This window comes from Chiloscyllium plagiosum, chromosome 18, assembly GCF_004010195.1.
Source record: "Chiloscyllium plagiosum isolate BGI_BamShark_2017 chromosome 18, ASM401019v2, whole genome shotgun sequence".
NCBI lineage: Eukaryota > Metazoa > Chordata > Chondrichthyes > Orectolobiformes > Hemiscylliidae > Chiloscyllium > Chiloscyllium plagiosum.
The window spans coordinates 25,855,346-25,878,769 of NC_057727.1; the positions used below are offsets into that span (position 1 = coordinate 25,855,346).

The window sequence follows — 23,424 nt, forward strand, 5'->3', positions numbered from 1 at the left end:
CGGGGCACCGCTCGTCACCGGCTGCCATTCTGATAAAGGACCTTTTATCCCACCTCTCTGCCTTCTGTTAGACAGCCAATCCTCAGTCCATCCCAGCAGCTCACCTCGAACACCATGGGCCCTCACCTTGCTCAGCAGCCTCCCGTGTGGCACCTTATCAAAGGCCTTTTGAAAGTCTAGATATACCACATCCACTGGGTTTCCCTGGTCTAACCTACTTGTTACCTCTTCAAAAAATTCTAACAGGTTTGTCAGGCATGACCTCCCTTTACTAAATCCATGTTGACTTGTTCTAATCAGACTCTGCTCTTCCAAGAATTTAGAAACCTCATCCTTAATGATGGATTCTAGAATTTTACCAACAACCGAGGTTAAGCTGATTGGGCTATAATTTTCCATCTTTTGCCTTGATCCTTTCTTGAACAAGGGGGTTACAACAGCCATCTTCCAATCATCCGGGACCTTTCCTGACTCCAGTGACTCTTGAAAGATCTCAACCAATGCCTCTGCTATTTCCTCAGCCACCTCTCTCAGGACTCTAGGGTGTATCCCATCGGGGCCAGGAGATTTATCAATTTTAAGACTTTTTAATTTTTCTAGCACTATCTCTTTCGTAATGGCAACCATATTCAACTCAGCCCCGTGACACCCTTTAATTTTTGGGATATTGCTCATGTCTTCCACTGTGAAAACTGATGCAAAGTACTTGTTAAGTTCTCCTGCTATTTCCTTATCTCCCATCACTAGGCTTCCTGCATCAGTTTGAAGTGGCCCAATGTCTACTTTTGCCTGTCGTTTGTTTCTTATGTCCTGAAAGAAACTTTTACTATTATTTCTAATATTACTGGCTAGCCTACCTTCATATTTGATCCTCTCCTTTCTTATTACACTCTTTGTTATCCTCTGTTTGCTTTTGTATCCTTCCCACTCTTCTGATTTCCCACTGTTCTTAGCCACTTTATAGGATCTCTCTTTTTCTTTAATACATTTCCTGACTTCCTTTGTCAGCCAAGGTTGTCTAATCCCTCCCCGGTTAATCTTTCTTTTCTTGGGAATGAATCTCTGTACAGTGTCCTCAATTATACCTATAAACTCCTGCCATTTTTGCTCTACTGTCTTCCCGGTTAGTCTCTGCTTCCAGTCTATTTTAGTCAGTTCCTCTCTCATGCCCTCATAATTACCTTTATTCAACTGTAACACCATTACATCCGATTTTGCCTTCTCCCTTTCAAACTCCAGACTGAACTCTATCATATTATGGTCGCTACTTCCTAAGGGTTCCCTTATTTTAAGATCTTTTATAGAGTCTGGTTCATTGCAAAGCACTGGGTCCAGAATAGCCTGCTCTCTTGTGGGCTCCATGACAAGCTGTTCCAAAAAGCCATCCTGTAAGCATTCCATGAATTCCCTTTCTTTAGATCCACTAACATTATTTACCCAGTCCACCTGCATATTGAAGTCTCCCATGATCAATGTAACCTTGTCTTTCTGACATGCCTTCTCTATTTCCCGGTACATGTTGCGTCCCTGGTTCTGACCACTGTTAGGAGGTCTATACACAACTCCAATTTTTTTTTTTTTGCCTTTGTGGTTCCTCAATTCCACCCACACAGACTCTACATCATCCGACGCTATGTCATTCAATACCATAGATTTAATTTTGTTCTTAACTGACAAGGCAACCCCACCCCCTCTGCCCACCTCTCGGTCTTTTCGATAAGTTGAAAAACCATGGAGGTTTAACTGCCAGTCCTGAACCCCCTGTAACCAAGTCTCTGTGATGCCTACTACATCATAATCATTCACTATTATCTGTGCCATTAGTTCATCGGCTTTGTTATGAATGCTACGAGCATTGAGTATTTTCCATAATTCAAGGTTGACGAATTCTTCAGAGATGGATAAGTGTCTGTAGGGCAATGAAAACAAGGGGAAGTTAAAATAAGTTAGTTTGTATCCCACTGTATTAGTTGTTATAGGGAAAAAGCTTCACTTGAATTTTGCAAAGGGTAGGATAGTGAGCTTACAGGATATTTATACTGACATTATATCGACTATTTTGAAATTACTTTAAAGTTTCAAAGCTTCATAGTCATGCTGCCAAAGGTGAAAAAAGGATGAGTTTTTCATTGCCGTAACTCTCTCCATTTTATTTTGATAAATGCATTTCTCCTTCACTGTCCTCTGTCTGTCTGTCTGTCTGTCTCTCTCTCTCCACCCCACATCATCTTTCTGTTATTGGAATAGCTATATATGATTATCATTATCAATGGCAGTCAAAACAATATAAAACAAAGAACTGTGGATATGGAAATCGGAAACAAACAAAAACAGAAATTGCTGGAGAAACTCTAGCAGCATCTACGGAGAGAAAACCCCTTTAACGTTTTGAGTTCTGTGACACTTCTTCAGTAAAAATAATAGTTCAAATCTTATAAGAAAGATTCAAACCAATTTAAAGGTTGCTTTTAACTCCCTTTGACAATAATGGTGGGATGAAGACTGGTAAATTAGAGGCAACATTCCCCCTCTGTTTTGGGGTGGCAGTCATGAATGTATAGATGTTTTCACTGTAGCAGGAAACTGATGTATGGATGTTTTCAGTGTAGCAGGATACTAATGTCGGGATAAAATGCTACGGCAAGACCCATGGCCAATGCCAAGACTAATGGTCAATACCAGGCTCACCAAAGAGACTAGTCAAGCCCAGTCAGGACCAGAGCAATTGTTACACTGTTGTGGTTGCCGCGTGTGGCAGGCATAACAGGACATGCTTTTCAGGAGAAAGGAAAGGAAGCATTGGACCTTCCCCACCAAACATCCTCCCCCTCTTCCTACTCACAGATTGCTGAGCATCATTCTTGTAGCTCATGGCTGGCAATTACTCAGCCACCATGAAATCCTGCTTCTGACCATTGGCAGGTACTGATTCCCATTAGAATCAAGTAGGATTAGTTCAAACTCCACTATGGCCAGGTAAGCTGGATGCTTACACTACTGTCCGCATTGTGAATTCAGATCATAAAATAACACTGAGTCTCAAAAATCTGGAGTTTATTTAACCTCTCTCCAAACGTCCTGGTACAGTCATCACTCACATTGTTATACATCACCACTGATTTGTAGTTGTTGGCACAATAGAGTTGTATTAGGAATATGTATCAATGTAACAGACAACTTTCCAAAAAAAAGTCATCTTCGAAGAAATGCTTATAACCCTTAACATTTACTTAAATGCATCATCCACTTTTGCCAAGTTAAAATAAGAACTTTTTTCTTACAGATGCTAGTCCATGCATGCACCGTTGCACACAGATTGGAGAAAACACTATTTGTTCCTGTTTCTCTGGTTTTAGACTGATGGCTGATCAGTTCTCATGCGAAGGTAAATGCATGATTACATCCTGCAAAATATAAAAGATAATAGCAACTTTTCGGTTAGTTTGAAGTTATTACTTGAATTTCTTTGCCGGAGGTTGTTAAGGCAGATTATATATTATGACAAATATTGTTTGTTTCTAATTATTTAATGATACTGTAATTTTAAATAAAATTGTGTGCCATAATTTACTGATTATAGATGTGAATGAATGCATAATGGAGTCACACAACTGTTCAAGAGAAGAATCCTGTGTGAATACTCAGGGATCGTTCCACTGTGTCCCTGCAAAGATCTGTGAGAATGGCTTTATTCGAAATGCAAATGACAAATGTGTCGGTAAGAACAGAAAGCCCTAGTGCATGTAACCTTCAAACTGCTGCTTATTTACTTATCTGAATAGAATTCTATGCTGCTGTTCCACATGGAATTAGAGATATCAAATTGAAACACAGTTTGTCCAGAATTTCTGCCAGGCCTGCCCTGATTGCCTGCTGTAGCCTTGGCAACAGATCAGTGGAAGTTTAGAGAAATAGTCGTAAATGGTCTTTTGTGGTGCTGCTAATGGGGATTCTTTGCAGCTTTATTATGGCGGGAGATGTGGAGATTTTGAACATTCCTGAGAAGCTCCATGCCAAAAACATTTTATTTTAAGGTAAATTTTGCTATTTTGCAACTTTGAGTCTGCTTGCAAAGCACTTCCATAGCTATGTAACATTCTGGGGTGTCCTGAGCTTGTTAGAGACGACAGGATATATCTTATGTTTTATTGGCTAAGGAGGATTGCCACAAGACCCAGTGAGATTGTTCTCTATAGTTTTTAAAATATATTTTTGTTGAAAAATAGATTTTTTAATATTACAACAAATACAAAACAATACAAAGAAAGAACACAACAATGTAAAAAACTCAAACCTCTCTAATGTACAAATGTATAAGTATGTATAGAAAAATATATATACAAAAAACTCCAACTAACTACTTAACTAAATAAGTAATAACTAATAACAAACTAATAAATAATAATAATACAGCTCAGCCAAACAAAGCACTCACTCACGAATATCGAGAGCATTAATTTTCACATATTCATATGTTCGCAGTTCCCCCTCTCTGGATATTGGACTCGTAAAGAACAATCGTTATGGCTATATAAAAGCCCAAAACAAATCTGTGTACAGGTATTCCAAAAAGGGCCGCTATTGTCTTACAGAAATTCTCAGTTTTGTGGTGTACCATACTTATGACAAAACCCAAGGGGATATGCTCCATAACAATCTTCCGCCAACCCGACAGGCCCAGGGGATTTTCGGATACCCAACCTAACAAGATATTCTTTCTTGCACAGAAAGTGAGGATGCTGAAAAGATTTTTCTTTTGCGCATCTAGAGGGAACACACTGGGCAGGCCATGAAGAAGAGAGATTGGGTCTCTCTCTCTCTGTAATTTACCTTGGCTCATTAATCCTGTCCTCATGTCTGATTCCATCCTCACCTTACCACACAAAAAAGACCAAAGAACTGCAGATGCTGATAAGGGTGGCACAGTGGCTCAGTGGTTAGCATTGTTGTCTCATAGCACCAGGGACCTGGGTTCAATTCCAGCCTCGGGTGTCTGTGTGGATTTGCAGATTCTCCCTGTGTCTGCGTGGTTTTCCTCCGGGTGCTCCGGTTTCCTCCCACAATCCAAAGATGTGCCGGTTAGGTGAATTGGCCATGCTAATTGTTGGTTAGGTGCATTAGTCAGGGGAAATGTGGAGTTGGGGAATTGGTGTGGGTGGGTTACACTTTAAAGGGTCAATGTGGACTTATTGGGCCGAAGGGCCTGTTTCCACACAGCAGGGATTCTATGATTCTATGCTGGAAATCAAAAGCAAAAAAGAAGTTGTGTGAACAACTGTGCAGGTCCGGCAGCAATGGTGGACAGAATCAGAGTTAATGTTTCGGGTCCAGTATCTTTGAATAGGTAACAAGTAGGTTAGACCAGGGAAACCCAGTGGAAATTATCTATCAAGACTTCTAAAAGGCCTTTGATAAAGGTGCCTCATGGGAGGCTGCTGAGTAAGGTGAGGGCCCATGGTGAGCTACTGGCATGGATTGAGGATTGGTTGTCTGACAGAAGGCAGAGAATTGGGATAAAAGGTTCTTTTTCAGAATGGCAGCTGGTGACAAGTGGTGTCCCGCAAGGTTCAGTGTTGGGGCCACAGTTGTTCACTTTATTTATTAATAATCTGAATGAAGGGACTTGGGGGCATTCTGGTGAAGTTCACTGATAATACGAAGTTAGGCAGACAGGCAGGTAGTACTGAGGAGGTGGGGAGGCTGCAGAAAGATTTTGACAATTTAGGAGACTGGTCCAGGAAATGGCTGATGAAATTCAATGTGAGCAAATGCAAGGTCTTGCACTTTGGAAAAAAAGAATACAGGCATAGACTATTTTCTAGACGGTGAGAAAATTTGTAACACCAAAGTACAAAGGGATCTGGGAGTGCTAGTCCAGGATTCTCTAAAGGTTAACTTGCAGGTTGAGTCTATGGTTAAGAAGGCAAATGACATGTTGTCATTTATCTCAAGAGGGTTGGAATATAAAAGCAGCAATGTGCTTCTGAGACTTTATCAAGCTCTAGTTAGGCCCCATTTAGAATATTGTGAACAATTTTGGGTCCCACACCTCAGGAAGGACATACTGGCACTGGGGCGTGTCCAGTGGAGATTCATACGGGATGATCCCTGGAATGGCAGGCCTAACATACAATGAACAGCTGAGGATCCTGGGATTGTATTCATTAGAGTTTAGAAGGTTGAGGGGAGATCTAATAGAAACTTACAAGATAATGCATGGCTTAGAAAGGGTGGACGCTGGGAAGTTGTTACTGTTAGGTGGGGAGACTAGGACCCATGGGCACAGTCTTAGAATTAGAGGGGGGTCAATTTAGAACAAAAATGAAGAGACATTTCTTTAGCCAGAGAGGGGTGGACCTGTGGAATTCATTGTCATGGAGCACAGTGGAGGCCGGGACGCTGGGTCTCAAGGCAGAGATTGATAAATTCCTGATCTCTCAAGGAATTAAGGGATATGGGGAGAGTGCAGGTAAGTGGCGGTGAAATGCCCATCAGCCATGATTGAATGGCGGAGTGGACTCGATGGCCAAATGGCCTTACTTCCACTCTTATGTCTTATGGTCTTATGGACAATTCTGCAGCAGTTCTGAAAAGTCTGTTGAGTTTATCCAGCAACTTTGCTTTTTGTTCCCATCTTAGCACATCTTGTTGTTTGAATAGCTCATAGTGCTGTTTGGCCAGTGGCTTCCACCCTCTGCTTGTCAGTGAAGTCCTGATTCCCTTCCTGACATCACTTCCCATGAATATTACCAGCTTTGGACATTCCCAGGAGCCCAGTCAATCTGTCTATGTGAGCCAGCAGCTTCCCACTTTCCCCTGGCATAGATGAGGTGACCATTCCAGGTGTGGTCACACACTCTACTGTCTCCACCCCTCCTTTGAGTGAGGTTGCCACCTGACCATGGATGACCTCCTCCCACATGACCTTGTTTCCATCGTGTCTTAACCATATTCTGCCCCCTCCCTTTACAAATGTAGCTGTCCCCCTTCTCAACTGTTACCTCCACTTCTCTTGGCATGTAAACCCTGATCCCAATGAATAGGTTCCCAAGTTGCCTTTCCCATTGGGAGCATTGCCTCCCAATCATCCTGACCTGCCTCTCCATTTAAGATCTATGTGTGGACTAGATTCATTGACTGCGGCTCAATGCCCTAAGTGACCAAACCGGACAGCCCCAGATGAGAAGTGAAAAGGCCTGACTGATGTCCATATATATTTCCGATTGAATTTGCCCACTACCTACTCTTCCCCCCTGTTTCAGGTACTCCCATATCCTTTCTCCCTCCAAGATACAGGGGAGAGGGGATTTAGGAATGCTGTTTAGGTAGATGATGGGAGTTTGGGGAGGGATGAAGATGGAAGAGGTGCTGAGGGAAGAAGGTAGTCAGGTCTTTGTGGTGGAGTGGGAAGAGAGCTGGATTGCATTGATGGCAAGGAGACAAAACTCAGTAAACTTCTAAAACAATTAAAGAAGTGTGTTACAGTTTCAAAACATGCCATAACTGATTGAAAATATTAAAAATAATCAACAAAGACCATCCCTGCCATTGAGGTGAAGACCACCTTTGGGATCACAACTTTAGCTCATGTGGTCAAAGAGGCATGGTTACATCATCCCTGGAAGCCATTGCTGCTTGTCTCAATAGTAGATCTTGCTGCCTACTAAAGGAAATGATAATGTCACTGAACTGGAACTCTACAGACTAACTCTGGGGATTTACATGTATATCCCATCATAGTAGTTGATGGAATTTAAATTCAGTTAGTAAATCTAGAATTAAAAGCTAGGTTCAGTCATGGTGACAGTGAAACTATCAACAATGGTTGCAAAAATCCATCTGGTTCACTTCTGACTTTTAGAGAAGGAAATCCATCATCTTCACCTGATCTGCCCTTTTTGTGACTCCAGACCCTCAACAATGTGGCGGACTTTTTACAACTCCCTGAAATGGCCTAACAAGCCACTCAGTTGTGGCAGTAAGGGATGATCAAGCAATGTTGGTCTTGCCAATGGTGCCCACATCCCGTAAAGGAGCAAAAGCCTTTCTCTGAATCAATGACTGAACAACTTGTGAGGAAGCATCACTGGACCAGAATTGTTAATTCTGATTTCACACATGCTGCCAGATATGCTGCGTTTTTCCAGCAATTTCTGTTTTTGTGACTGAACAACTTACAGTTGACAAAATTACAAATGAGTAAAGATCATCTCACAAGTGAAAAGATGTATCAAAGTTTTTCAAAGTTCTGGCTACACGACTTAACTAAAAAGATTGCTAAATGGATCAAATTGAATTATTATGAAATTGCACTTAAATTATTTCAATCAAGAATATTGTGTGTACAATTGATGCTCTGATACAATTGTTGTGGCTCACAATTCTTGAGTGGTAATTGCTCACTTGAAAATCATGAAATACAGTTCAATCCTAAACATGGGTTAATATATCAGCAAGAAAGGATATTTGTATGATTCTTTAGCTACACTGGTTTGATTATAAACTCGTTTATTGCAGCAGCTGAACAGTAATAAAACCAATGCTTAAACCTTCCTTGTGTACAGATTGAATTGCGGCATAGCCTACTCAATAAAAGATGTAGATTTGTAATTTGTGTTGCTATGAAAATATGAAAGTGATCAATCTCTTCACAATTACGATAGTAAAAATGAATTTACAATGCTGCTGTAATACAATGTCGATTCATACCAGATGGGTGTTCAAAAATATACAATAGTCTTAAGATGTCTGCCATATGGGGAATGATACCAATGTTTCATTACTTCATAGATTACTGAACAAGAATCAAATGTAATTAGAACTTGGGTCTGGAATTGAAGCAGTGTGTGTGGGTTGAAGCGTGTACAATAACCAGCAATTTAAACAGATTTATAAAAGTCTCCATATAATAGTAGAATTCATTGTTGCACAGGCTGCCTTTACTTAATGCAGTGAAAGAAAAGTTATATCTGGGCTGCCAGTGAGATGAGAAATTTGGAGTGAATACATTTCAGTGTGGAGTCCACGAATCAACTAAAATGTGGGTAGTTGCAGCCCATGTAGACAAATAACTGTGACCTCACGAGTATGAACATGAAAATGTTTCCACTGCTTTGACCACCCATCTGGTTTTCATCATCTTGGTATTACAGCAGTATTGCAAAATCATTTCTACCCAAAAGAAACTGAGAAGGCATTCATTTGCCTCTGTTGTAATTTCAGCTCAGCGAAGTTCAATTATTGCAAATTGCAAACATGTTTATTTTACCAAATGAGTTATGCTGCAATGCAAATGACAATTCTGTGGTTATTTCAGCTGCTGAATGAGAAATACTTTCACTTTTATTTGTACCATGGAACTATATGAAGTAATTCTCAATATTGCTTTCCTTTTTCCCCAGCGGAAGGTCATTTTTGAAAGAAAGCAAATTAAGCATAACAAATCCATAAGCATTTGTCAGCACTTGACTTTGACATTGCTTACATTAACCATATTGTTTGCCGATTACAGAAGGTCCTTCTCTAACGATACACAGTCAGCCAGATGGAAAAATGGTGCCAACATTTTTTTTTACAAATTATTGAATAAAAATTAAATGTTTTGAAGTTTAAATGATACCACTGATAATGTTTCCAGTTTAACCTAAAATAAAGATCAATAAATATGTTTGTTACCTTTAATTGTTTTTATTTCCTGTTTTTCTTTACATTGGCAGTCTTATTTAATTTCACACTCAAGCTCATTATCATTGTATTACCTGAAGTTGCTCTATAAGTCTGAACAGATTTTAATGCCAGATGGCTGCTCACTGAGTCCTTGCTGATATCTACAGTCTTCAGATTTCGAAATGATTGAATTTTTAGGTTATTGTTGACCTGTGCAGTAAATTGAATATGTTGATTATTTAAATCTCTGTTCTATGTACATACACAGAAACACATTCATGTGCATATATGTGCACAATAGATGTATTGTGGAATCAAGCTGAAAACTAGTTGACTGGATGTAACTGTGTAAAAATAGTTACTATGGGAAGTAACTTTTTTGGAGTTTTACCATTAGAAATGGAAGCCCCAATAGACTAAATCTTTTGTAGTCTTATGCGCTTAGTTTCTAAAACACAGCCTGACTTATGACCTTATCTTTTACAGTCCATTTAGCCTGACTGGTATTGTTCAACATCAAAGTGTACTATATTTAAAAAGTAGCCAATCACTGACTTAAACTATACAAAAACTCCATTGAAACAAACAATAATAACGTGAATCACACCAGGCTGCAGAGCATGTGCAGAGAGACTAGTAGCATTCATGTAATTTGCTGTTTGTACAGCTGCTCTATCTATCCAAAGCCATAGACAAATGAGCATTGGCTCCTTCATCACCAATGTACCTTTACCTGTTCTGAAATATTGAATTATCTCCTACAGTAGTGTATTGTTTCTCAACTTTATAGGTCAGACATAAAAAACACCTTCCACATTTATCATCATGATTGATTGCATTTATTTGTAACTTTAGAAATGGAAATATGAGAGTTAATCTTTTGACAGTTATGTTTTGTAATGTTTTCCTACAGACATTAATGAGTGTTTGTTGGAGACCCAGAACTGCAAATTTGGGGAAACCTGTATTAATACAGTTGGTTCCTTTAGATGCCAGAAAACAATTACTTGTGGAACAGGCTATGAACAAGTGGATGATCACTGCCAAGGTTTGAAATAAGACTAAAGTTCCTTAATATTAAATATTCTCAGTCTGTTGACTTTTTTTGCTGAATTCAATTATATAATCAATCTGTAAGGCAATGTTAATTATTGAATTGGTAAATCTAGAGGTCTAACAATCCAGAACATTTGAATTCAATTCTATGATGTCAGTTAGAGAATTTACATTTACATGTAGAAGAATGTGCCTGGATCTGGCACAACTGAAAATGAGGTGCTAACCTGGTGAAGTGACAACACAGGACTACATTCATGCTAAACAGCAAACCCAGCAGGCTATAAATAGAACCAAATGGTCCCAAAATAAATGAGTTAAATCCACAATCCACTTGTCAATTGTGATGGGTAGTTAAGCATCTAATGCTAAATGGTTAGAAATCATTTTCAGTCAGTCAGAGGTGCTGAGTAGATGATCCTTTTCAGCTTCCTCAGATGCCTTCATGATCACAGTTGTCAGTTTACAGCCACTGTGCTGTGGTTCACTCCACGTGACACTAAGAAATAGCAGAGGACAGTACAGGCTACAGGTCTTGACAACATTCCAGCTGCAGTACTGAATTTGTACACTCTCGAACCAGCTGAGTTGCTGTCTAAGGTAAAACAAAGAAGTGTAGGTGTTGGAAATCTGAAGCACAAACAGAAATCACTGGTGAAACTCAGCAGGTCTGGCAGCATCAGTGTCAGATGGACAGTTCTGATTAAGAGTCACTGGACTCGAAACATTAACTCTGTTTTTTGCCCACAGACTTGCTGAGTTTCACTAGTGATTTCTGTTTTGTTTGCCCATAAAGGTGTTTGAGAATAGATACAGCATTGCCATCTAGGTGAAAGTGAGGACTGCAGATGCTGGAGATTAGAGTCGAGGGTGTGGTGCTGGAAAAGCACAGAAGGTCAGGCAGCATCCGAGGAGCAGGAAAAATCGACGTTTCGGGCAAAAGCCCTTCATCAGGAATGGCTTTTGCCCGAAATGTTGATTCTCGTGCTCCTCAGATGCTGCCTGACCTCCTGTGCTTTTCCAGCACCACACTCTTTACAACATATTCATTATTGTGCAAAATCACTCAAGTGCAACATTGTACAACTCATGCAAGTATCCCTATCAAGGCATTCCCAACTTGCAGATGGTTGTTAATAATTGTATCAAGCACCAGTTACTTACCAATAAACTGTTCAATGATGCTTGTTCTGCCTGGACAAGCCAGCTCCAAATCTTAATGCAACCAGATTAGCACCAGATGAATTTCATTTATGAAGTGATAAGGACTGCTCTTTACACTAAGACAGTATTTCACTAATCAAGGCAGTTCTACTTAAACATAGCCAGTGAGGATCATAAGGGAAACACTCCAGTAGCTGCTACTTTATCTGGCACAAAAGATTGTTGTGGCCTCAGAAAGGAACTTTTCCACTCTGCTGGAGTATCCCTTTGTTATTCCTGGCACCTACTAATCTGCAATTACCTGATAGAAGAGACACAGCAACTTCCTCCACTTGAGTCAGGAAAACAATCTGTAGAATCCCGTTGATGTCACGCCGCACAAGTTAGCATGTATCCACTAAATTTCCACTTTACCCAAGTCCAGCAAAACAATGCTGTTAAAATCAGAATTGTTGATAATGAAGCTGCTTAATTCTAACTGCACACTGCTGCATTTCCACTCCACAAGGGTAATTAAAATTCCTCTCATGTTACATAAACACCATCAACAAGGCTCTACCTGTTTCTTTTGGCCCATCTAAGGTGATGGTGATTAAAAATGTAACTTGTTATTTATCCAATGAGCCTTCCAGCTCAGACTCGATTACGACCACTCTGCTATATCCTGTTGAGCAGGATTTCTTTTTATGTAGCGTGGCAGCTCTTGCAGAATCACAAATTCTATATTTTGGCCACCCACATTTCATACTGTATAATCACCCATATTTCACATTGTATAATTGTTCACATTCCACACTGTATAATCACCCACATTTTACGCCATTATAATCAATAGTCTGCCAGAAACATATTTAATGATTCTACTTAAACCAGTGCGGCAAATGTTCTAGAAGAAAAAATCCTAGCAAGACATCCTGCAGTTGCACTCATGTTAAAATTAGACCTCCACCTCCACCTTGTGGTTGAATACTGTCGATATAACTAACAGATAACAGTTAAAACGCAGAAATCTGAGGCATTAGTATGGATAGCTGCTTTATTGGGAATGTGTCGCTAATAACAATAATAATTTGGGACCTTTCACATATTAAAATATTCCTTGGTGTTACACGGTGTGTTACAAAACATAATGTGACGCTGAATCATGTCAGAAGATATCAGGGCAAATGACAACACCATAACTGCTATGCCTCACTAAAAATTCATTTTCATTCCCTATGACTTCTTTGATTCTTTTACACACATGAAAATGTATACAACACCAAATATAGAAATACATCACAAGGAAAGTGCCAAATAGCTAATAATAAATGCCTGGTAACAATTCCACTCCCAGACTGAAAGACATTCAGCTGAAAAAAAATTCTTCATTACATATTGTTGTTGTTTAAGATAAATTGCTTCCATGCTACTTGTTATTATTGTGTGGCTGTAAAGAGAAGTGGCCTAGTAGTGCCTAGATAATTCTTGTACTGGTATCCTTCTGCATGATGAATTAGATAAACACAGCCTTGCTTCATGATTAACACAGTGCTGAGCAGTGGATGCTGACGCACTCTTTTTCCATTTCCAGATATCAATGAATGTGAGCGAGGCAATCACAACTGCGCAGTAAATTATGAATGTCAGAACACTCCAGGGTCATTCCGTTGTCATCTAAAAATGCGTTGCTCTGAGGGATTTCTGCAGGATTCACAAGGCATCTGCCATGGTAATAGACTTTCTGAAAGAAATCTTGAAAAGAGACAAAATTAATTAAAAGTTGAATCCAGTTTAATATTTTATGGAATTGTACATCCAAGTAATTTTGTAAAAATGAAAGCCAGCAGTCGAAATTGAATCTGTTAACCCATTAGGTGCACCTTTTGAGGCACTTACAAGAATTAGGTAAATTTCTTTCACTGAATACGGTGAAGCAGAACTGTGGAGATATATTCAACATCAAAATTTTACAGGACTCAATGTAACAAATGTTTAACTTTATAAATCCATAACGATATAACACTGATACCGTTTAGTTTCAATTTAATGTGGTGTTCATTATTTCTCAACTTACTTCCAATTTAAGAAAATGGCTTCAGAAAGCTCCCCCATTCCTCCCACTTGCAGTTTTTAAACCTTGGATCTTCAACCCAGCAGAGTTCCAATACATCCCATTTTAGAAATCATTTTAAAACTCATACATTATGATGCAAAAACAAATCATTCCTTGACCCACCACCCCACAACACCTAAACTGCTACAGTGGTACACCAAGTAGCCAAGGCCTAGATGTCTACAGATTGACCAAGCTATGCCTTCAAAATGCTTTCTTTCTGACTTTGCAGTTACCTGAATAATAAAATTATTATTCTGGATGATTTTTCTGAAAAACCTGTTGAAGAATAATTTGTTGTGCTTTGTTTAGGTGAATGTTTGTAGGTAAATTATTTTGAACAATGCTAGTGTGTTTTGATGAAACATTGGGATGGGTATATGAATAGGAAGGGTTTGGAGAGATATGGGCTGGGTGCTGGCAGGTGGGACTAGATTGGGTTGGGATATCTGGTCGGCATGGATGGGTTGGACCGAAGGGTCTGTTTCCATGCTGTACATCTCTATGACTCTATGAACCGTAAATTCAACGCAGGAGCACATCTAAATGCATTCCAAATAAATTGGGAAATAACATTATTCTTATAAATTAAGATAATTCCGTTGTGATATCGTTGACAATTTCTACCCCACTTGGAGGCAGCATGAGCATGTTTTCAATCCACCATAAAAGTGCAACCATGGGGAAATAAATATTTGCCTTCAATGGAGGTGTTCATTCAGACTGAGAGGATACTTTGAATGAATCAGTTGCCTAGGGAATGCTGCAGCTGTGCGGAGACACTGTGACATGACTCTCCTGCCATTTGATTCCTATCACCTGTCAGACTTAACATCAAGCCAAAGGTGGAAGCAAAATATTATTTTTATGCAAATTGTAACTTCACTGAGACAATCACAAATAATTGGGTTTAGATTGAAATGGACTTCTGCATGCTCCCCACCCAAAATAAAATTGCTTTTACTTTTGGGAGAAAATGCTTGCAAATGCTGCTAATATACCCCCAGGATTATGCTAGACTCAATCCTTCACACAGCACTGGTCAGCATCCAAGGGAAGATGCAGCATTTAGATGCAATGTGCATAGATTGTTGATTAATTGCCCACTGATGTTTGGGAATAAAATATGGGACACATACCTCCACAAACACAATGCCCTTGATGAATGTAATCCCATAGTATTGTGCACAGTCATGCATATGCATGACTACTGCTTTATATATATAGGAAATTGTTTGAATAAAATACTGAAAGGAATGTATGATTGTACAACTATGAAACTGATTGCAACTCCTGATAGCCACACAAATGTCATTTTACATGTAAAGTCAGAGGTTGCTGTCAGGGATTCCCTGGTCTCCATAGGGTATACTGTTGGAGACCGCACAGATGGAAATCCACTGAAATCATCTGAATTGATTTGAACTTCCACTATTAATCTCTCTGCAAAAACCCCTCAAAACATTATGTCTTGTTGAATGAGGTGTAACTAGGGTTATATCTGTATACTAACTTCATAATTATTTGTGCTGCTGAAAACTAATTTTATATTTGTAGAATATAACATTTCTCCATTGATTTTCAGGTTTATTCAACAAGTTTATAATCGTTCAGCTTCTACCTTAATTCCACGTGCATGTCTTAGTCTTCAATTTTTAGTTTGTGAATAATTATAAGTTGTGACAGACAAAGTCCAAGCCACAGAGATCATCAGATCTTTGTTGACGATTTTTTAAAGTCAGCAGCGAGCACCGTTACTTCACCAATGGCTGCAAAAGTAGGGTCATTCACAATCAAATTGTGTTTTTTACACTGTTATACCAGATTAAAAATAGTAACTAGTCTGAAAAATATCCACTGTGCTTTATGAAACTCAAGACTTTAAAAACGAATAGTAATGCTTTATATTAAACTTGCTGAATGAACCTCAATGACAATTATACAGCTGTAGACTCCAATGTTTGTTGCAAGCTTTTGTGTACAGTTATGAAATTGTGTCATTTGAACATAATTACCAAACCAGAATAATCAGAAATCAAAACAGAAACTAGGCACTGTGGCTCAGTGGTTAGCACCACTGCCTCACAGTGCCAGAGACCCAGGTTCGATCCCACCCTTGGGCAACTGTATGTGTGGAGTTTGCACATTCTCCCTGTGTCTGCGTGGATTTCCTCCGGGTGCACTAGGTTACCTCCTACAGTCTAAAAGTCCAAAGGTATGCAAGTTAGGTGGATTTGACATGCTAAATTACCCATAGTGTCCAAGGATGTGCAGGCTAGGTGGACTAGCCATAGGAAATGCAGGATTATACGGGTAGGGTAAGGGGTTCGGTTGGGTTGGGCTGCTCTTCGGAAGATTGGTGTGATCTCAATAGGCTGAATGGCCTGCTTCCACAGTGTAAGGAATCTAAGACTGGGAAATAAACTAATTTGTGATCTTTAAGCAGTCTCAAATTTGTCATGAGAAAAATGTAGGAAGTGTCTTGTTGAAACGATAGAAATAAAATAGCATAATAAACCCAGTGTATTGCTATGTACACATTATTACATAATACATTATGTAACTGAACATGCAGTCAGTCTAAAGCTAGAGTACTATGAACAGTTTTGGGACCCTTATTGAAGAAAGAATATAATGGCAGTCTAGAGAATCTTCACTATGTTGATTCTGAGTTTGGAGAGACTGTCTATTGAGGAGAGGTTAAGTAGCTGAGGACGTCACCGATTAGAGTTTAGAAGAATCTGAGGAGACCTTATTGAAACGTATATGATTATTAAGGGATGTGACAGGGTTGATAGTGAAAAGCTGTTTCCCCCTCTGGGAACAGAAGGCATAATCTCAAGGAGTGGCACGGTTAAGTCCAAGATGAGGAGGAATTTCTTATCTCAGAGGGTACTGCATTTATGAAATTCTTTGTTACAAAGGTTGGGTCATTAAGTTCTTTCAAGGCTGTGATAAATTTTTAATCAGTGTGGGAATCAATGTGTAATAAGGAAAAAGCTGGAAAGTGGAGTTGAAGGTTATCAGGTCATCCATGATCTCAATGAATAGTGGAAAAAAAATAGATGAGCTGATTGACCTACCTTTGCTCCTAATTTGTATGGTCTTATGGTCTTAAGATTTATTCAGGGCCACCAGTCAACATTTTACTGAACTATTCAAGGGTTATTAAACTGATGTTGGCATGTCAGTGTTGGATATTTCATGAGAAAACATTATTATTTATTAACAACTGATTATTTTTAATTTCATTACAGACATTAATGAATGCACTACTATAGCTCAGCCTTGCAAACCTGGATTCAATTGCATAAATACTATTGGATCTTACACATGCAAAAGAACTGTCATCACATGTGGAAGGGGTTATCATGCTAGTCCTGATGGTAGTCATTGTGTTGGTAAGTACAGTTCACATAATCTGCCAGTCCCAAGTCACTGCATTCTTATGTCATACTTTAGATCAATGTAAGAAACCTTGCTTTTTATCACTGAAATGTGCAAACTGCATCAATCCTTTAGCATACAACATGATTTAAAGATCTGATGGAGTCAATTTTTTTCACTGTAGTGAACTCTATGAATCTTTGTTGGCACAGATGTTGATGAATGTCAGAGCGGAGTGCATCGATGTGGCGAAGGACAAGTCTGTCAGAATATTCCTGGGAGCTATCGCTGCGATTGCAAGAGCGGCTATCAGTACAATGCTCTCAGCAGAACATGCATTGGTAGGCAAACTCTTTGTATTAAGTTTCAAAATTATTCTAGAAAGTCCAAATCTTCTGAGAACCTACAATGATAATTCAGTTTTTATAACGCAATGTGTACATTTGATGGTTTCTAGCCATCTGGCCAAAGCAAATTGGAAGCAGATACTTACAGGAAAATCCACAACAGGGCAGTATTCAAAAGAAAAATAGTAGGAGTGCTGGACAAACATATATTTGTAAATGTGAGGGGTGATACCAGCTGAGAACCATGGACTTTAAGGGGTGTACAGGATTGGATTACAAACAAATACAAAGCTTATGGTGAATACCAAAGGCTTAAAATAGTTGTCAAGGAGTATAAAAAGTGCAGGGGGTTGTTTAAAAAAGAAATTAGGAGAGTGAAGAAGGAACATGAAAATTACCAATGGCTAACATTAAGGAAAATCCATAGATGTTTTATAAGTATATTACAAGGCAAGAGAATAAGCAGGGAAGAATAACTCCCACTGGGGACAGAAGTAACAATATGTGTGTGAAGCCAGAAGACAAAGCAGAGGTTCTAAATGAGTATGTTGCACCTGCATTCACAATAAAGAAGGACAATGTGGGTCTAGAAATCAGGGAGGTGGAGTGCGATATACGTGAACAAATGAAATGTGGGAATTCAAAACTAGGGGCGTATTTTTAAGGTGATGGGAGAAAGGTTTAAAAAGGGCATGAAGGACAACAGAATGAACTGCCAGAGAAAGTAATGGAGACAGATACAGTTGCAACATTTAAAAGACATTGGATAAGTACATGAAAGTCACTGATAGTTAGTATGGATTTGTAAGGGGGAGATCATATTTAACAATTTTCATTCAATTTTTCAAGGAAGTGACTGGGTGTGCGGATGAGGATACCACAGTCTATGCAGTCTACACAGACTTAGTGAGGCTTTTGAAAAGCTCTGAAATGGCATGCTGTGCTCTTCCAGCACCACTGATTTTGCTGCTCGTCGGATGCTGCCTGAATTGCTGTGCTCTTCCAGCACCACTGATCCAGAATCTGGTTTCTAGCATCTGCAGTCATTGTTTTTACCATACTGGTCAAGTAACTAAGAGTCCATGAGATTCAGGGCCATTTGGCAAATTGGATCAAAATCGGCACTGTGGCAGGAAGTGATGATCAAAGGATGTTTTGTAACTCGGAGCCTGTGTTCAATGATGTACAACAAGGTTCGGTACTGGGTCCCTTACTGTTTGTAGTGTACATTCATGATTTTAATCACAAATGCTGGAGATATGACCAGTAAGTTCACAGATGACACAAAAATTGGTGCTGTAAGGGGGAAACCGTTAGACTGCAGGATGACATAGACATGGTTAAAGGGATAAACAGTGGCCAATGAAATTTAATCTTGAATACGCACACTAGATGATCTGAGGGACATTGGTGTGCATATTCACAGAATTTGTGAAATTCAGGTAGGTGATATTGTTAAGAAGGCATTTAGGATACTTGCCTTTGTTAGTCGAGGCATTGAGTACAAGAGAAAGGAAGTTATGATGGATGTAATGTTAGACCACAATTGGAATACTGTGTGCCTGTTGCCTCACCAGGATGTTGCCTGGGCTGAAATGATGGGAACAGCTATGAAGAGAGACTAGATAGGCTGGAGCAGTTTTTGTTAGAGCAGAGGAGGCTTAGGGGGAATCTGATTAAGGTGTACAAAGTTCTGAGGACATAGACGGGTTAGTTAGGAAAAAACCTTTCCCCTTAGAAGGGTCAATAATCAGGGGGTGCAGCATTAAGGTTTCAAGCAGAGGTTTAGAGGGGATTTGAAGAAAAGACATCTTCCCCATTGCATTGTTGATATCTGGAACTCACTACCTGAAAGGATGGTAGAGGCAGGAACCCTCTAGTGATTTAAGAACTATTTAGATGAGCATTTGAAACACCATATCATGCAAGGCTACGGGCCAAGTGCTGGAAAATGGGGTTAGAACAGATGGATGTTGGGGTCTCTTTTTATGCTGCAAAAACTTTATGATGTTCTGACTTCATTAGTACTCAAGATGCACTTCATCAACATTGTGCTGAGACATGGATACGTGACTTAAATAACTGAGTAACTGAGTTTCTTGTAGTAGTCAATTATCTACACTTACGTCATAATTTCTGACAGATGTACATATGGATTGAGGCACTAACAGTATTGTGACACAATATGCCCTGCTTCATTTAACATGCTACATGTTAATCGCAATGCCAAGTTATTCCTGGTGTCCTGGCCAATATTTATCTCTCAAACAACACACACAAAAATGGATTATCTCTTAAGTACTACATTGCAGATTGTGAGAATTTGATGAGCACAAATTGGCTACTGTGTTTCCTACATTACAACATGGACTATACTTCACAAGTACTTCATTAGCTACAAAGCACTTTGGGACACCTTGTGGTCATGAAAGGTGCTATGTAAATGCAAGACTTTCTTTTATTAGTACAGACATTTTACTTTGCAGGAGAAAATTACTACCCCATTGTTGAGGTTTCTATCTATCACATTATATCAAATGCAAAACCTACCCTGAAGCAATGCAATGGGCAATACTTGAAATGATTTCTAGGAACAACCAAAATTGGTCCTTTTAAAGAGTTTGTAAATTTGGATTAATGCAGCTGAAAACATCAGTAATCACTAAATTAGCATTTTATTAACTGTGAGTGACATGAATTTAAATTACAGCAAAAGACTTTTAAAAGTCATACAATTTATAATTTAACTGAATTACAGTGGTCACTTAACAGCAAATCTTAAAAAATGCATTCAAAACCCTTTGATATGTGACTCGTATTGACTTTGTACCTTAAAGTTCCAAGTTAATCTTTTTGAACACTTGCAAATGAGACCAAATAGCAGCATTACTCTTCTTCCTGGAGGCATAGTTGCTTTTGTGGGCAGTGCTTGCTTTTCTCTTGAAAATTTTAAAACAAGCATAAAAAAAACTTGCACTGAATGTATTTTGTATTGAAAGGCTCATGATGTTTTATGCTCATTATATTGATATTACTGGAACTGCACTGAAGAAAAGTAACATTTCCAGGCAGCACCACCAATCAAGCTTAACCTAACATCCAGCCTTGAAACTGAAAGACCAGCTGCACACAGTAAGAGAACATTCAGTGTGGTAGTTCCCGCAAAACATCATTTTAATTAACTCCAAGGGCTCCATTCTTCCCGACTTTAGAGAGGACAGTTCTTAGATGGCTTCTCTGAGATAAATTTACTCTTCTATAGCATTCTGAAGAAGGGTCATTAGACGTTAACTCTACTTTCTCTCCACAGCTGCTGTCAGACCTGCTGAGATTTTCCAGCAATTCCTGTTTTTGGATCTGATTTCCAGCAGTTCTTTGGATTTCCTTTTAAAACCCACCATAGGCTTGGGTTTTAAAAGGAAAACAGGCAGTGAAGAATAGAACTGGAGCCAGTATTCAAAGTTTTCTTTACAAATACCCATTATTTCACTGGAGACATACTGATCCAAACAGTCTCACATTCTCAAGAGGTATGTTATAATATCTCTGAACAGATTAATTAATAATATCTAAATGAGAATTATCTTCGAATGGTAATATTGATGGAGAAAATTACAGCAGATGCTGGAATCTGTACTGAAAACAACAAGTGCTAGAGATCATAGTGGATCGGGCAGCATCCATAGAGAGAGAGCAAGCTAAAGGATGGAATCTAGATGACTCTTCATCAGAGCTTCAGCTTTAGCTTGCTCTCTCTCCATGCTAATGTTGAAGCTTCTTCATGGAGCTAGATGAATCTGTAGGTACCATATGACCTGGCGTGAGCCTTAAGGATTATGACGATGTCGAGTGGGCTGGATAATTTTGCATAATGAAAGAGTCTCCAACAGGGCAATGCCCTCCATCAGTAATTCACACTGTCTGAAGAAGAATCAAAATAATCCATTACAAAAGGTTTGGGCCTGGGTTGGAGTTGGGGACTTGCTGTACAGGTCAGTGGCATTATCCTTACTCAGTCACCTCTGGGTCAGGATAGAACTGAAAAAGCAGGCTTTGTGTATCTCGAGAACCTTTTTTGTAACCATTAAAAGAGAAGCAGAAAGGAAATTGTGTCAAATGGATAATTGTAAGTCTCTGGCTATCTGAAAAGCTGCCCAGAATACTGCTTTGTCAAGTATAACTGTGTTTGATTTCAACCAGAAGCTGTTTACTCACTTCCAGAGTTATCAGTGTGCAACAGGGCCAGAAGAACCACAGCATACTATACTACCTTTTGTGGGAAATGTCAACTTTTAAAATACTTTTTATGCTTCTTATACATTTCAATTTCTTATGCGTGTTATATGTTATGAATTCTTTCTGGTATTGCAATTTACTTTTTTAATGCACATGAAGGATTAATGTTAGATGATTTGAGTTATTCAGAACCACATGCATGATATATTGTTTGTATGCTAAGGTTACACCATAGAGTTATGACTACAGGTCATGACCGTGGATTGTGATCACGATTGATGATTTAATGTAAGTGTTGAAGATAACAAAATCAGAAAGCAACAACACTGATGACAGAGGACAAGTTCACAGATTTCAAAGGGTTCTTTGTACAGATTTCAGGAAGACTTCAAGATTCAAGAATATTTCATGCTGGTTCAAAATCCTGGAATACCCTTCCGAATGGAATTGTGGGTCAATGTTCAGCAGGTTGGATGTCCACATTTCAAGAAGGCAGCTCACCACTACCTCCTCAAGGGCAACTAGGGATGGGCAATAAATACTGACCAGCCAGCAACACCCACATCTCACAAATGAATGAAAAAAAGGAGGGAGTAGGAATTCATGAACTTCTGTAGCTACTTGGATCATTGGGAAGCACGAACACTGAAAAAAGATATTGATCATTTTCTTTCATTTCCTATAACATAACTGCTTAGCAAATTGTCATGGAATCACTGCATCAAGTATTTCCTTGGGCAAAATTTATTTTTTAACTCTGCACCTCTATATGTAAAATCTTGTAAGAAACACTTGCATAGCCACATACACAAAATTGTTCAAGGTCATTGTGTTGTATATGTGTGTTTTTCAATGCTAGCCCATCTTTCAAAAGTATCAATTGAAATAAGCCAATAATAAATGCTTGTTTCCATGGAGAACAAGTGTGGAGCAAGCAAATGCAGAACTACTTTTATCAATTTCTCTGAATTTATGTTAATAGACAATTATTGCATCCAATGTTATATAAAAACTCAGCTCATGAACTTAAAAAAAAATTGAAATTGACAATACATTGACTAAGTATAAACATTACAAAAAGCAAGCACTCTTGGGTTCTGATGGCTGTGGTTTACCTAAGGCATTGATGTTATTACTTGTGGGTCATTTACTCAGGTCTGGTTGGATAAATACTTAGCCAAATACATGATTCCACCGCATAAAATTCTTATTCACTTACATTCCATCTCACTTACATTACATAGTAGTGTTATAAATGAAATAATTCTTCTGAAGTGTTAAATAATTTCTCCATCTATTGAAGTGCAAAATTACTTACTCAACTATGAAAAGTCATTTTTATGTAAAATACTTTTTGAACATCATCATTTTGATGACTGTAGACTTGCTAAAGCGGAGAGTGTAAAAGAGATGATTAATACCGCACAAGGGTTAGCAAACTGATGCTTCTATTTTTGGGCTGTCCATGAACTG

General features: G+C 38.9%; 1 protein-coding gene and 1 long non-coding RNA gene across 6 annotated transcripts in view; one reads left to right on the forward strand and one right to left on the reverse strand.

Moving 5' to 3' along the window:
* Positions 1-23,424, forward strand: part of fbln2 (fibulin 2) — a 209,770-nt gene that overhangs the window by 165,332 nt on the left and 21,014 nt on the right. For all 5 annotated transcript variants that reach the window (XM_043707995.1, XM_043707999.1, XM_043707998.1 and 2 more), the window contains 6 exons: positions 3,284-3,385; positions 3,581-3,718; positions 10,580-10,714; positions 13,460-13,597; positions 17,239-17,382; positions 17,581-17,709. In XM_043707995.1, coding sequence (XP_043563930.1) covers positions 3,284-3,385; positions 3,581-3,718; positions 10,580-10,714; positions 13,460-13,597; positions 17,239-17,382; positions 17,581-17,709 — 786 coding nt within the window. The remainder of the gene's footprint in view (positions 1-3,283; positions 3,386-3,580; positions 3,719-10,579; positions 10,715-13,459; positions 13,598-17,238; positions 17,383-17,580; positions 17,710-23,424) is intronic.
* Positions 1,791-12,261, reverse strand: LOC122558979. The gene is made up of 3 exons (XR_006314294.1): positions 12,188-12,261; positions 3,282-3,404; positions 1,791-1,909 (listed from the first exon to the last, which is right to left on the reverse strand). It is a non-coding gene; the product is annotated as an uncharacterized LOC122558979 (long non-coding RNA).